Source organism: Zosterops lateralis (assembly GCF_965231275.1).
Source record: "Zosterops lateralis genome assembly, chromosome: 4".
In the NCBI taxonomy this organism is placed as follows: Eukaryota; Metazoa; Chordata; class Aves; order Passeriformes; family Zosteropidae; genus Zosterops; species Zosterops lateralis.
The window spans coordinates 10,033,183-10,048,174 of record NC_139765.1 but is presented as its reverse complement, the minus strand read 5'-3'; the positions used below and the strand labels follow the sequence as shown (position 1 = coordinate 10,048,174).

The following is a 14,992-nucleotide window of genomic DNA, read 5'->3' as shown; positions in this document are numbered from 1 at the left end:
AATTCCTGGGAGAGGGTAGGCTACATCACAGAACACTTATTTCTCCATTAATTATTTAGAGAATCCTAGAAGTTAAGTTTGGCTTTTTTGGAAATGTAAAAAATACTGCAGGAGCGTTTTGTAAAATTATGTCCTTTCTGACACTGTGGTAGAGCTGAAATTCTCACTGAAGATACTTCATCAAAGTAATGCTGGTGAATACTGTCCACTTTCCTAGTTGAAGCATGACTCTCAGCCAAAAAATTGCCCTAAATTTATGTCACTTCTTTACTAGTTTTTTGTCTCCTTTTTTGTCATCTCTCTGTCCATCCAAAAATACTGATTGAGAGAGTTATGAATTAAGAAAATAGATGGGTTTGTTTTTGTTTTTTTTTTTTAATCATATTGTGGGCAGCCAGTCCTTCCCCTGCCTCGAGCCCTGTTTCCTGCACTTCCCAGCACAGATTTCTGGCACCTTCAGCGACTTTTGTGGGTTGGCCTTTGGCAGCTGGAGCCTTCCAGACATTTCTTGGGATTTGTGGCCCCTTCTGCTCTCCTGAGCTCTGCTCGTGGAGCTGGGCTGATCTCCAGAGGGACAAGCAGGTCCAGGAAACCAACCAGAAATCCTGCCCACAGCAGAACTTGGCAGAGGCCAGAGGAGGAAGCCTGTAGGTGGTTCTAAGAAAAATTTGGTGTTATGGTCATTGCAAGAGTCCCAAGACCTGCAAAAATGTACAGCACTCGCAGCAACATTCTGAATGTCTAGAGAGGAGTTCTGTTCTAAGGGCTCTTCTATGAAAAAAAAAAAGTTTGGGTTGGAGTGCCATTAAATAGTTTATTCCCAATGCACTAAAATCGGGCTTTTTCAGAATGTACCAAAAGGAGTTTTGATCTTGAAAAAGTGGATCGCTGCTCCTTTTGCTTGAAGATGCTACTTCTTGTTCTCATATTCCTAAAAATAAGATTTCTTGTGCTTTGAGTGGATGTTACTTTCCAGACTGAAAGCACTGTTGCCTATTTTTGGAGAGAACTGGAAAATACCTTGTATAGCAGTCTAGATTCTTATACTTTCTCTCTGAGAGTAAGCATTTTAAATCCAGGTGTTGAAGGAAAACTGCCATTAGGCAATTTGGGTTTGGTGTTGGTTTTCTTCTCTCAAAAGCAAATGGTTTTGCCAGCTGAAGCTATGTGGAAATCCCTTGCTCCCTCTTGTGGGCTCCTCCGTTCTGAACTCACAAAAGTGCCGGTGCCATGCTGCTTCTTAGGGATTTTTCTTCTTTCCTCTGAGAAACGGGTATTCACTTTCAGTGTTCTTAATGAGTGGTTCTCTGGAGCTGTTCTCTTTGCTTCCTTGCTTTGGGGAAGTTCTGTGGCTGTGGGAGAGAGCAAGCAAGGGTTTAGGAGGTTTTTGTGTTTGGGCTTTGTTTAACTCACAGGGCTTATGAGAAAATCAAAATGCTGGATGAATATTTAACCTTTTGTAAGGCTGACTTCTGGAGAAGTGTAAGAAACAGAAGCAAACAGGAACACAACAAAAATACTTGTGATGTTCAGTGATTTGTTTTCTTTGTTTTCTATTTTCTAATAGAAATGGTTCCCAGGAATGGCTCAGGTAGAGTTTCCCTAACTGATCTAAGCTGATCTGTGTTGGAATTACCTGACAAATACCCATTTGAGTTGGACTTTATTTCCATATTATATATAATCTTATTTTAAAATACTATTCTTCATCCCTTCCTAAGGCTGTACTCTACAGCTTATTCATAAAAGCAAAGCAATAAAATAACTGGCAGCCTCAGACCTGTGAAAGGTGGGATGGAAAATTATTTCTGTCATGCTCGTGCAGATATATTTTGTGAAAAGGGATTATTTCTGAGGTAGTTCAGTTAACATGGGTTTGTCATAATTTTTTCCTCTCAATTTTAACACATACATTTGAAGAATTATTTTAAAAACTACATTTTCTTGAGGGCAGGTTTTGATTCTTCCACCAAGCTCAAATGGCTGCCCATGTACAGGTAATGACATCCTAAGGGCTGGAATTGCCTCCCCCTGACTTAAGTCAATATCATCCATTTGATACGTGTGTCAGGAAAAGTTTGAGGTCTGCACAGATTTTGTCCTGCAAAATCCCCAATTATTTTTGTCCTCAATACAGGATGTTTGACTTTTATGGCATTTGCTGGTTTGAGCAGTCAAAAGCTAACCCTTCATTTTATATTTGGAAGTGTCCAGTTGGGAAAAACAGTGTCTCTTGTGTTGTATCACCACCAGAGTTTTTGTAAGGCGCTCAGAGGGTGCTGCCTCACTTTGCTCTAGAAGTAAACCTGTTATAAGGTGTGCCTTGTTTTACTGTAGTGTTGTCTGGGGTACCAATTAACCTTCTCTCTACTCTTTGGCTTCCCACACCTCACTCCTTCAGCCGGAGGAGCTGACGCTGCTGCTCATAAAGCTGAGACGGCAGCAGGCGGAGCTGAGTAGTATCCGGGAGCACACACTAGCACAGCTCATGCAGCTAAAGCTTGAGGCCAGCAGCCCAAAGGTCAGCTATCCAGCAATGTGTGTCATGCTCCATCCTCAACTAACCCCTAGTCATTCATTAATCAGAGTTTGCTTTGTGCAAAGTTTTCTGGCTCCTGCGCGAGTAGAATGGAGTGACATTAATCCCTCGTGTGTGTGTGTGTGTGTGGCGTTCTGCTATCAACCCTTTGAGGATTTACTTCTTGAAATAAGCCATGTCAAAGTTGCTAAAGCCAAGTTAAAGTTGCTAAAGCCAAGTCAAAATAGGAATATTTTTTTAAGTATGTTGTAGTTCATGTTTAAAATTAAGTGGTTTTAATCGATTGGTATAACAAACAAAATTAGTTGTGATAAATTGAGATTAATCTGTTGTTTATACGGCTTCCTATCAGATGCTGTCGTATTTGTGATATGTCCATGAAAAGCAGGACATGTTTAAAAGATGGATTTTTCAAAGGGTTCATAGTTGCCTGTGTAGTGGACATTTACATAAGCTTACTGTATTTTATATGTAAACCAAAATGTAATGTAGTAGTTCATGGTCTGACTTGTAGCAAACTTTCATCATTTCTGTTTCGGGCTCAAAACTTGTTAACAGTTCACCAAAAAAAGGCAGTTAAAACAGCATTGTATTCCTCCATAAAACAGTACTGCCTATCACTGTCTAGTTTACATCCTTTAAAGCTCTTTTCATGCATTCTGCACCTTCTGTCCCTTTTCTTTTCCCTCTCTGACTGCTGCCTGTTAGAATGAGATTCTTTCACATCACCTTCAAAGGAATGCCATATATTTGGATCACCAGGTGGGATTTGCAATTTACTTGTGCGTTTATATTTTTTTAATGCTTTTTGCCTGCTGCTATCAAAGCTGGAAATATTTGGGGAGAAGGATTTTCATTGCTTTTTTATGAAGTTGGATGATGCCCACAGCATAGAATCTCTTAATCGATCACAAATTCGAGCTGTTAGGGGAAAAAAAATTCCTTCAATTTCAAATTTGTCAGAGAACAGTAGACAGTCACCAGTTCATTGTTCTGTTTTAAATACGTTCCTAATTTCCTTTTCATGATAACACTAACTGTAGCATTTTACCTTCTTTAACCAGTCCTAATATGTTTCCAAGCTCATATGACACACATGCAATTTATAAAAAAAATCTGAGAATTTCAGTTTTTCAAATTAAGAAGGGTTAGATGTTTCTACAGGACATAAAATAAAGAGGAGGTCAACATGAAGAAATATTTTAAACAAATCATAACATGGCTCCTTTTTCTTATTTTTCTCAGTTCATTCTGAAGGATTTATATAAGAATAAGATTTTAATTCTTTCAATTTCTAGTATCTTATGGAGTGAGGGTACAGATCTGTCTTCACTAACTTAAGTGATTGCCAAGTGAAGAATTGCAATATCACATACCTCTCTTTATGGCATTGTTGCATGACCAAATGGGATTTCTGTACAAATGTGTTTGAGAATTTTTGAAGTGGATTTATTTTGTTGCTAGCAATTATAAAAGACAGTCATAAGTGCTTAGAACTAAAATAAGCAACTTCATGACCATTGTTTAAAAATATTTTAAAAATCACTTTTTGTAAGAATCTCTCTTTTATTGAAACTTTCGAGCCTTACACTTAAAACCAACTGTTAGAACTTTTATATTCTATATGTTCCTCTACTGGGATTTCAGTAAGTTATTAAAAACCCCAGCTGTGCACAGAGACACACAATATACACTCTCACATGGGCTTGGTTCACCCAGTGACTTTATTTTCCTATTACCTCTTGAAAACAGGGTGGAAATTGTGACCAATTCAGTTTGATGGCAACACATTTCTAAACATCTCTGTATTGTTTTATTTAAGGGGCTGCAGGAGGTCCAAAACAGCAGGGACATACTGCTTGCTAAATTAGACCAAAATATTTCATCCAACTCAAATATTTCCAGTCTATAATGTTTTGGAATAAGGGAGTGATTCTGTATTTGACAGTGTAATTCATTGTCAAGAAAGGATAACTGTCGGTGTGAAGTGTAAAAATGTTTTTATTGCTTGGTTAGCCAAGCTTGTGAGTATGATGGACAGGACTAAATGGGGGGAATTGTCTATGTACAAGATGCAAAATAGTAAAAATTATTTTCCTTGCACTTGCACCAGATAAAATTTAGAAATGTGATGTGGTCAGCATTAATTTAGGAAAGTGTGTAAGTCTTAGAGTTGTGCCATACCAGAGATGAAAGGAATCAGTACAATCTAGAAATCAAGTCTAAAATATATTGCCTTAATCACAAAATCATGGAAGAGCAGGTTGGAATACTCTTCTTTTATGATACTGTCATCTACCTGTAGGAAATAAATCCCCCTGAGAGTGTTTTTGCTTTGAGTACCACGGCTTCTAGGAGTGGTATCACATTTATAGCTTTTCATTACTTTGCCAAATATCAGTTTCCTTTTATGTTGGATAGCAAAGAAAAAAAAAAATCAAAATCTCTTTCAGTATATTTGAGGCCTTTCCTCCTTATTACCAGCATCTGTACCCAGTGTGCATAATCACTTACTCTCTCTGGATTTTAAATGTCCTGTGTACTTAAATTAGGTATTTCCACTTGTATTTAATCTCTGCAAATAGTCTCAAAACCTACTCTGTTTATAGCACATGGTGGGACTCCAGTCCCTGTATCTTCAGTTCTCACCTTGTTGGTCATAGAGTCCAGTACTGTACACAACAATAAATAGGAAGTTTGTCACAAGGTTGCACAGGTGACTTTTCAGGCAGACTAAAATTCATGTGTAGGGAAGGTAACATATTCTGTTACAATAAGCTGGCTGCTGATTGAGTGGTTTTCTTGTCAAGAATCAAGAGTATTCCATCCCCTTTTTGAAATCATGCTTTGTTTTTGTACTGCTGTTGCCTTTGGCGATGCTTAGAAATTCTCATGTTACACTTTCTGATGGTTTTGTATTACGCTTTCAGAATTTTTGTTGTTGTTGTTGGAGCTCAGAGAGAGAGAGGGGAGGGAAAAAGCCTGAAAAGACTTGTCACACAGATATACCCATATGATTTCTTTGATGTCTTGTGGCCAAATAAATGGTTGTCCAGCACCCTTTTCTTTTTAAACCACTCTGCTGGCTCAAGGTTTGCAGAGTTGGGAGAGAGATTCAGGTGCAATTTAGGAAACAGTTCTGGTCATAGTCAGCAGCCCTAGGCAAGGATGATTTGTTTGCCAGCATGTGACATTGAGTACACAGAGGATCTCAGTCTTCTGCATTATCAGATTTTAAATAATCACTTACTGTGTGCTACTAAATGCAAGCCAGCTGTTTCCTCTAATTTATTTGTACCTGGTAATTACAAAAAGAGTAAGCAAAACAAAACATAAGGTTGGGTTTTTTCCCCAAGTAAAAGCTAGACATGCTTTTTTTCTCCTTTGCAAAATAAAGCCATGATAGAAAGTCCTTCTTGAACTTTCTGTTATTATCAAGAATTCCAGCACACCCCTTCTGAATTTTATCTTGATAGTAAAACTTTCCTGTGGCTGAAAAACCCTTTACTATTGAGCTCATGTAATCTGTATAAAACTCCATACCCCGGGCCAGTTTGTCACAGTAGAAGCTTTACTAAATTTAATTTAATTTAGTCTTCTTTGGGGGATTTTTTCCAGGTTTTTGAAATAGCAATATTTATGTAAATAGTTTAGATGTTTAGGAGTTAAAATAATTTCTGTTGGAACTTTTTTTGTGCCTTTTCTAATTGGAGAGAATCTCTGAGTATAATACTTTCAGCGTTACGTGAAGGCTCTAAAATCTGTCCTTTATTGTACAATTTTTTTTTTCTTAAAAGAGTGAAAACCAAGGCTTGCCTCTATTATGAGCAAGCCAGTATTTTTCCTTGAGCCATTTATTCAATGTGAATAGTGTCCAGCTTCATTTGGGGAGTAGCCTTATGATAATTCTTGAACACCACAAAATAGGAATCCTTGTCATCTTTTAGAGCATGGGACCTGCCACTGTGTCCCAGGTAACTCTGATTTATTTGTGCACTTGTAGAAGGTTTGTGACACATAGCTGCTCCCTCAAGATCCTGACTCCTCAACACTTAAATGTCACTATGTTTGTGGAAACATTGATCCCAAAGGGAAAAAACACTTGCTGTATTTGACTGCTCCATAGGCTCTTTGATTGGCATTGCTTTGCCAGTTGCCTGCTTTTTGATATTTGTTCCATGAAGGCTTCAGGAACTTTCCTGGATATACCTGGCCTTACAGGGTTAGATGAGCGTGATGAAGCATCAGTAGTAGTAAAAATATTGGAAGAGCTCCTGTAAATCCAAGTTGGAGCTTCTAGAAGACAAAACAGTACTTCAAAACGTCTTTTGAGCAAATACATGTTCCTTGTTTTCTAATCTAGATTTAAACGAACTTTGAACAGTTCAACAGAAATTAATTCTGGCATTGTCGGATATTGGTCAGAAAAGAACAAAATGAAATATTGTAGAAGCTATTAGCTAGAGGGTATGAAGCAGTTGAAATTCTGATAATAAAAATGCATACAAACCTGTATGTTCCTAATAAAATATTTGGGCCTCAGAGAAATTTTTCTTTTATTAATTTATCAGTTGGCTGTAGTTTGATTGCTTGGCTTTGGGCCTTATTGTTGCCCTTCTTATTGAGATCTCTTTTAGTATCACCACTCTCTGGAATGCACCCACTCTCTGCACAAAATTTTAATGTAGAGGGAGAACAACCCCTTGTGTCAGTTCTGGTTTTCTGTTTATGTGTACTGGAGATGATGGAGTAAGTGCTAAGGGCTGCTTGTTTAGGGTTTTTTCCCTGCTTTGAACAAACAGAGCATCATAAGCTTCTTAAGGTACCTTTTATTGGCTGATTAACTGACCAGCTGATCAGACTTTGCAATGGATAAAAAACAACAACAACAACAACAAAAACATCCTCTAGAAAAATCTGCTTAGCATAAGGTAAAAAAATACTGCTCCAAATGTACAAGTCAGGTTTTTTCCTAAATAATTTGGGGCAAGAAAGACTAGAAAGTATCAAAACCTCATTCTGTTGCATTTCCATCTATGAAACAAAACCTTGCTATGCAAATTCATGGACAGGGCAAAGTGAAAGATCATAAATGCTCCTTCACACACTTCGTGTTACCATGCCTGAATCAAGTATTGCTAAAGTTTCCAACAAAAATAGGAGAATTCTGCATTAAGTGACTTTTCTGTTTTCTTTTGGAGAAGAAAACCACCTGTTTTCATAATTTCCCCCTTACTGTTAGGAAAATCTCCTTTTTAAATGCAAAGTCTTGTACTTTTTTCCTGTGTTGCACACTTTCCTGAAACCCTAAATACCTGATTTTGACATTTGCATGCTTAACAATAAATAGTAATCATTATAGAAAATGTCTGGTTCCAGAATAGTTTCACTCCTGTGTATGGGGCTGGATAAATGCAACAGGCAGTGATTCAAAGTTCCAAAGGATATAAATCAGTGCAGTATATAAAGGCATTTTGTGATACATGAGCATAAGTCTGTTCACAGGCTGGAAATGGTTATACTTTTTTAATGTACACTGAGTAATTAAACCTATAATTTAAAAGGTTTTCTGATAAGGTTTGAGTGTCCCTGCTGTAAAATCCAATAATCCTTTTCACTTCAATACCATGCAAAGCCAAACTTATTTTAAGCTTTTTTATTTTTAAAAAAGGGAGTGTGTTGGTGAATAAATACTACGTTGGTGTTGAGCGTTTACATTATTTTTGATATATTTGTTGATATTATTAAACTTTTCAGATGTTGATATTACTGAATGATGGAATATATAAAAAAGCATGGGTTAAAATGTAATCTACTGCATTATTAGAAAGAATTAAAGTAGAGGCTATATTTTACAGTGTCGTCTTTCAAATCTAGCCATGCTGTAAACTGATGTTTGCTGTATGCTCCTCCTGATTTGAAATAGATGAAAGAGAATGAACCTTTAATCACCATGGTTCACACTATGATTGAGAACTCGGCGCTAAGACCGCAACTGTACCATCAAGTAAGGTCTTGGATAGTGAATGAAATTGCTTTATCATCTGCGAAAATTTTCCTTAGTGACAGTTTTGGTTGTTCCTTCAGATTTATCCATGACATCGGTGTTTCTCTTCTTTGCTTTGGAAACCCACAAGTCATCCATGCTTCCTAAAACGCTGCAGTGTCGTTAGCATGGCTTTCGCTGCGTTTCTGTTGTTTAGTATTAAATGTACACTTTTGGAATAACTTTCTTTCTGTCTAGACGATTTAATTAGTTGGTGCTTTATGCAGGTGTCCAGTAAACTCATGAAACTCCCAATGAGCTTCCAACATTTGTCTTAGCATGATTCTCTGCAATTAGTGTTCAAAGGTGCTTCTTTCTTTTGACCACTACAAAAGCATGTGAGTGGCGTTTACCTGGTCATTTCTGGCAATTTTGTTTTGTTCTAGGAAGTGGATTTACAAGTTTTTGTTTGCACCTTCCAAGCCTTTAGCCACTGAAGAAAGAAAGGATCAAAATTACTTTGATCTGGGGCCTGTAAATCCAAAAGGCAGTGTCTTGTTCATAAAGTCACAGCAGACTTTACTGTGCACACTGACAGAGTATCTAGTGCTGGTTGGCAATGGTAAGATGGAAGAAGAATCAGAAATGTGAATGGAAATATTGTCTGTGAGTTGAGACCTGCACTAACTTATGAGCATGGCCAATCCCTCTGCGTTGACACTACAGTGTCTTAGGGGTGCTGGGGCTGAGCTGAATAGCCCCTGTCATGTCAGGGGATGTTTAACAAGTTTCTTGCCTCAACTACAATGAAGGTGTTGTTCTCACAAGAGAGTATCTGGCCAGTTCCCTTGCATTTACATCTGTGCCCTCGTGAGCCAAAATTACACATAAAGGTTGCATAGTTGAAGAAAAGGAGATGTTCTGCCATGTAAAACAGATGTTTATTATTGCCATGTTTCTAAAAAATGCTGCAGCTTAATCGCATGTTTTGGGGTTTTTTTGAAGTCAATTCCACATCGTAAGTTTGCTTCCGATGCAGAAATGTTGCCAAAAAAATCTCAGCTTTCCAAAGGAAGTTGGGTTGTGAGTGGCTGATTTCATAAATTGTGCTCCTACATGCAAAACAGGAACTTTAACATGGAACCTGGAAAATAACTATTTGGAGGGAAATGAGAGAAGTAAGGTGCCCTCGAGCCCTAAATGAAATTTTGGGGGTTTGTTGTAATTTTTTTAAGTAGCCTGACTGTTAGAATTTTTTTTAAAGCGAGTAAATTTTTTGTGATAGAGTATATAAGACAAATCAATCAATAGGTATATAATGAGCAGAGGTGTTTTAGATATGTCATGGGAAACAAGCTCGAGCTTCTAATATTAAATAGACATATTTGAGGTATAGCTGTGCCTGGGCTAATCTGCTCATGCCTTTGGGGATGCCAATAAATTCTCCAGTGCTGCCCTGATGAAGCTCTGCTGTCAGCTGCAGTATCTGCCTTCACCTTGCAGGCACATCTGCTGCTTCCTGTCTGACACTGAATAAACACCTTTTTTGACATTCTTGTCAGAGAAACAGTGACTCTAACAGCTCATGAGGGGTGAATAATAATAACCTGTTGCCACAAGAGATGTGATCTCTTCAGGTCAGAGTGTTTGTGACATGCTGAGAGGCTTCTGCAGAAGCTGCTTTAGCTGAAGAGGAGCAACATCCTCTGCTTTCATGGATAAAGTTTCCTGCATGAGATGTTGCATTAAGTGACTTTCAGGATTGGCTAAAAATACACTCAAAATTTCACTGCCTTAATAGTCTTCTAAACTTTTGTAATGCAAAACCAACCTGTTTAAAATTCTGGCAACTTATTTAAAGTCTAAACAGCGTATGATTTTTTTTTTTTTATTCAAGTAAAATAAATTGGTTTTACAGTCGTCTTTACTGCTGCAGTTTTAAAGACATGTAAATAATTGGGAGAAGTCTCTGTGCAAGTGACTGAAACTTGTTTTGTTGTCAGGATGCTGAAATAGTTTGTAATGACTGCAGACGTTCCTGTGGATGAAGAAAAGAATCTTTCTCAGCTTCAGTTTATTCAGTTCAGTTTTATGTCTGAGCTCATTTAGAGTTAAGCAAAGGAAAGCAAGAAAAGTTTGTATTTAATTTGTCTTGCTTCCTTTTTGTAATGATTAATGGCTCTCTAGTAAAACAGCAAAAACATCGACTCTTTCAAATGTGTTATTTATAAGGCACTTTTGTTTGTAATTTGTTACATCTTCAAAGTTATTTAAATCACTTGACTTACATCATTCTGCTCTGCAGACTGTGCTATAAATTCACAAGTACAAGCCAGAGAAATTATTCCATATGTACAGGCAAGAAAAAAAAAAAAGGATTCTTACAGACTAGACCCATTTCTACCTTGGTTTGGATTTTTTTTTGCTTCTTTCCAGTACTAGATGAGGAATGTTAATCTTGTTCTCTAGTCTTTTTCTCTAAGGAAGTACAGGCTGACTTTAAAAAGCAAAACTTTCCTCAATTCCTCTTATATGTGTGAGTTCCCTTAAGGAGGAAAAATTAAAATCTGACTGCGACAAGCAAACATCCAGGTCTTGCCATGGATAATTGTTCTTAATACATTAAAAACACAGAAAAATAGCCCCTTAAGGGTTTTGTTCCTGTAAGGATAGGGAGGTTTTGCTTATGGCTTATTATTATTGTTACAGGAGCTGCATACATTTAAACTGTTATGCGCGTTAGGTTTTGAGATGTTTCAGGTTTTGTTGTGAACACAAAGTGGTTGTGTTCAAGCTAAAAATCTGGTCTTTTCAATTTGTATTTGAAGTGTTTAATGTCACAGAATTGAAAATTATAGGAGAACCTTGCTTAATGGGGCTAAATGCCTGTTTGCCCTGTTTCCTGATAGCAATAGGTATTTTAAAAAGCAAGAAGTAAGCAAAAGAAGTCTTGATTTTAATCTCACGTTCAAAATGTCCTAGGTTGTCTTGTTTTAATTTCCTAAGTGCAGTATCCTATATAGAATGCTTTTGGGGTGTGAGGCATCCTCCTAGATATTTATTGAACCAAAATTTCAGTGGAATCTGAAAACAGCTTACAAAGTAATGAAATAATGCTGTCACTTAAATGTTTTTAATATCAACTACTTAAATAGCTTCAACCACTTGTGTCTCAGCAACATCTTAGGGTGCCCTTAGGAATCTCCCCCTTTCTGGGAATCCTCTGGTTCTGGTGTGTGACAGAGGTGGGCTCTGTACAGTTGCTGACAAATTATTTCTGTCCTCAGAGGGAGGTTCAGTTAAGGTCGTGTTATTTTTTCACATGCAAGATACACGTTTGGCCAAACTCTGCATGTGCAGTTTGCCTTTGAAAAATGGTAAATTCTGTTTGTAGGTCTCAGGATGCTGCTCCCTCGTGAATGGGAGGTTTTTGGTGCTTTTGCCCATGCTAAGAGTGGATTTGGTGTATTTAAACAGGCAGATGTCGAGGGGAAGGGCGGCCAGCAGCAGCTCCTGTCCCTGGTTCAGTAGATGGCACTCTTGCTCTGGAGTTACTGCCCTGGCAAAGGCTGTGCGGGAGCGATTTGGCAAGAGAGGCGTTTGTGGAACGTGACACAAAGTACATTTTGATAACTCGGTCGCTGGAGCTCTGTTAATGCGTTTTCCAGGGTTATGAGGCTGTTAACCTTGCCTGAAACGTGCAATTGCGTTTTGTCTGCTGCAGTTCCTCCTGTCACTCCAGCAGGACACGAGAGCTCCTCGCCCCCAGCACATTTATTGATGTGCATTTATTATTGTGGGAGAAGTGGACCTGCTGTTTTGTCCCAGATGGATTAAGTTATTCATATTATTTGGGGAGTTTTTATGCTCAGTCTGGGTGAAATGCTGTAGTGGAAATGCTCAAGTGAAGTGGATCTCCAGCAGTGCCTGTTGTGTGGAGCTGGTACTGCTGACCAAAGCAAGAAGTCAGTAGCAATTTGAAAAGTGTGATAGGATTTTAATAAGAAGAATTAGCACAGCTGTAGTGTTCTCTGAAAATCTGTTTCCCTTTTCTGAATAATTAATATGTATTCCTTTCAGGAGGTACAGAGGGGTAGGGATGCTGAATTGGCAAACTGTTTTAAACACAACTATAATTAAGGTCGAAATGACAAAAAAGAAAAAAAAAAAAGTCTCTCTTTTTTTAAAGGATAAAAAATACTGGCTTGAATAAGCAATATGTTATTCCAGCCAAGCCACGTAAAATGCTGAGCAGTGACTGACTTGGAAAGGCGTATTTATCTAATAGGGGATAATCTTCTTGCTGTAAAATCTTCCTGTTGTGAAATATAACCAGGTTTCCTTTGTAAGTTAAAGACATTTGGCCATGTTTATGAGTTTTATTTAAATATTTCCATTCCTCATTTTTCTCTCATTGTGATAAAATCAACAGTAAAACAACACAACTCTACAATAGTGGGAGTTTAAATGGATATCTTAATTTGTGTGACATTCATGAGGTGCAAAAGTGCTGTGGCTTTTTTTCATATTCCAGCATTCATTTCCATGAAATGTCCATTTCAAAGAAGGTTATTGTGTGTTTTTAATACACTATTCATACTTCTAAATTGTCACCAGGTACATTTGCATGAGGTATGTGGACATAATATCGTGAAATGAAACACTTTACTGAGTTGGAGATTTATTTTATGTTTGGAATGCTTGTCTCATGAACCCTTCCCTAGTCCTTTTATTTATGAGTTTTCCTTAACATGGAATTGTGTTTCAGTAGTCTTTCTTGTACTATTAAGTCACAATAACCTAATTATGACAGACACATGGAAGGAAAGCATCTCTGTTGGGATTCTGTACACCCAATGTTTTTAATTAAATAGAATATGAAGGTTGATAGTGTTATATCCTTATTGCTGTGTAGGATATTAAGTAGATAGTGTGTGTGACAGTTCACGCTAATATGGGGAACTGCCTTTTCTCCTGTAAAATATTTTAAAATCTTATTATTGGTCAGTAACAGATTGAAAAAGTTAAGAAGTTAATGTGAGGAGCTGTAAGAAAGCAGTTTGAGGTACTTTGCATCCTGACTCACACAAGGAGACAAGTTTGCCTAGGTCCAAAGATAAAGCAGAAGAGCTTCCGTTTGTGGCATTTCTGATAATGCTCTGTTGGAGGGGAAGAAATCCTATGAAAAGCAGGAAATCCATATGAAAAATCCATATGAAAAGTGGTGGCACTTATTGGACGTATCTCTGAGAAGATATTTATGTATGTTGTAAACTTAGGTCATTCTCCTCTGGTTTTGGCTTCACATCAGATCATCCTGCTTGTGAAACACCTGACCTTAATGGGCCTAGAATGGTTAATTCAGAGTGGAATGAGCCCCTGCATTTAGAATTCATATAACAAAAGTTAGACACAATGATGCATCATTATTTAGATGTTCTCTGGCAATTTCATCTTCCTACATAATCCATGTTTGATTGAGTTGTACATCTTTGAAACTCCAGTTTGCATTAGAAACAGCCTGTTAATTTAATGCAACTCTACTGACAGTCTGCTTGACATTCCATTTATTTACCCTCATTAATGTATATTGGCTAAATGTGTATTATTCAATGTGGCAGGTTTACCTTTCAACCAAAAGCTGATTTATGTGTTAAAACTCTTAAAGCTGAGCAGTAGTTTTCATTTTCACATTCCAACTAAGTATTTTTATGGCAATATTATTCTTCCTTATAGTTAACACAAGAAGAGTGTAGGGGTACACTGTACAAATATAGAACTGAAGAGCTGGACATTGATGTAAGTCATTTGTATTCCTTCTTCCTTGTAAATGTTGGTATTTGTCTCTTTATTTTGATGATAATCTTCCTCTTGGCTTTTGGATTTGAAACCCATTTCATACAGGTGATTGCCAGCAAAAATTGCATCATGATACAAAGAGATGTGTCTTTGCAATAAGCTTCTAACTTGCAGGAAATATTAGATTTTAGGCTGAAATTTTAACTATTTGATACAATCACCTGAAAAAAACTATAGGACAGACTGTAAATGTATAAAATCATCTTTGTAATACTCAGCAATATGTAAATTAAAATGGAATCTAATACCTATTATTAAGTTGTAAAGATTTAGCTGTAGAATCATAAATTACATGTTTTGAGCCATGCTGCTCCAAGTAATAATAGCACTTCATAGTTTTTTAAGAGGGTTTCTGAAGTAATTTGAAAATGCAACACTGATGCCAACACAGTTTTAGAATTCTTATTTTAATAACATTTTCTATAGATTGGTGTGATTATTTGATCAAACTGGATTTTGATTATTGAAGATGTAAATAACAAAATGCTAATTTGGGTTATTTTCTGTTCTATACTAGGCTAAGCTAAGCCGTTTATGTGAACAGGATAAAGTTGTGCAAGCACTGGAGGAGAAGCTTCAACAGCTACACAAGGAGAAAGTAGGACAAT

The 14,992-nt window shown here is 37.2% G+C and overlaps 1 protein-coding gene across 5 annotated transcripts in view; it reads left to right on the top strand.

The window, feature by feature from the left end:
* PLEKHA5 (pleckstrin homology domain containing A5) overlaps positions 1 to 14,992 on the top strand; it is a 158,995-nt gene that overhangs the window by 123,515 nt on the left and 20,488 nt on the right. For 3 of the 5 annotated variants that reach the window (XM_083859603.1, XM_083859602.1, XM_083859606.1), the window contains exons 13-15: positions 2,402 to 2,521; positions 14,262 to 14,324; positions 14,902 to 14,982. In XM_083859603.1, the coding sequence (XP_083715729.1) occupies positions 2,402 to 2,521; positions 14,262 to 14,324; positions 14,902 to 14,982 (264 nt within the window). Of the gene's footprint in view, positions 1 to 2,401; positions 2,522 to 3,247; positions 3,302 to 14,261; positions 14,325 to 14,901; positions 14,983 to 14,992 lie in introns of all 5 variants that reach the window. The other 2 variants (XM_083859604.1, XM_083859605.1) reach the window with 2 other exon arrangements.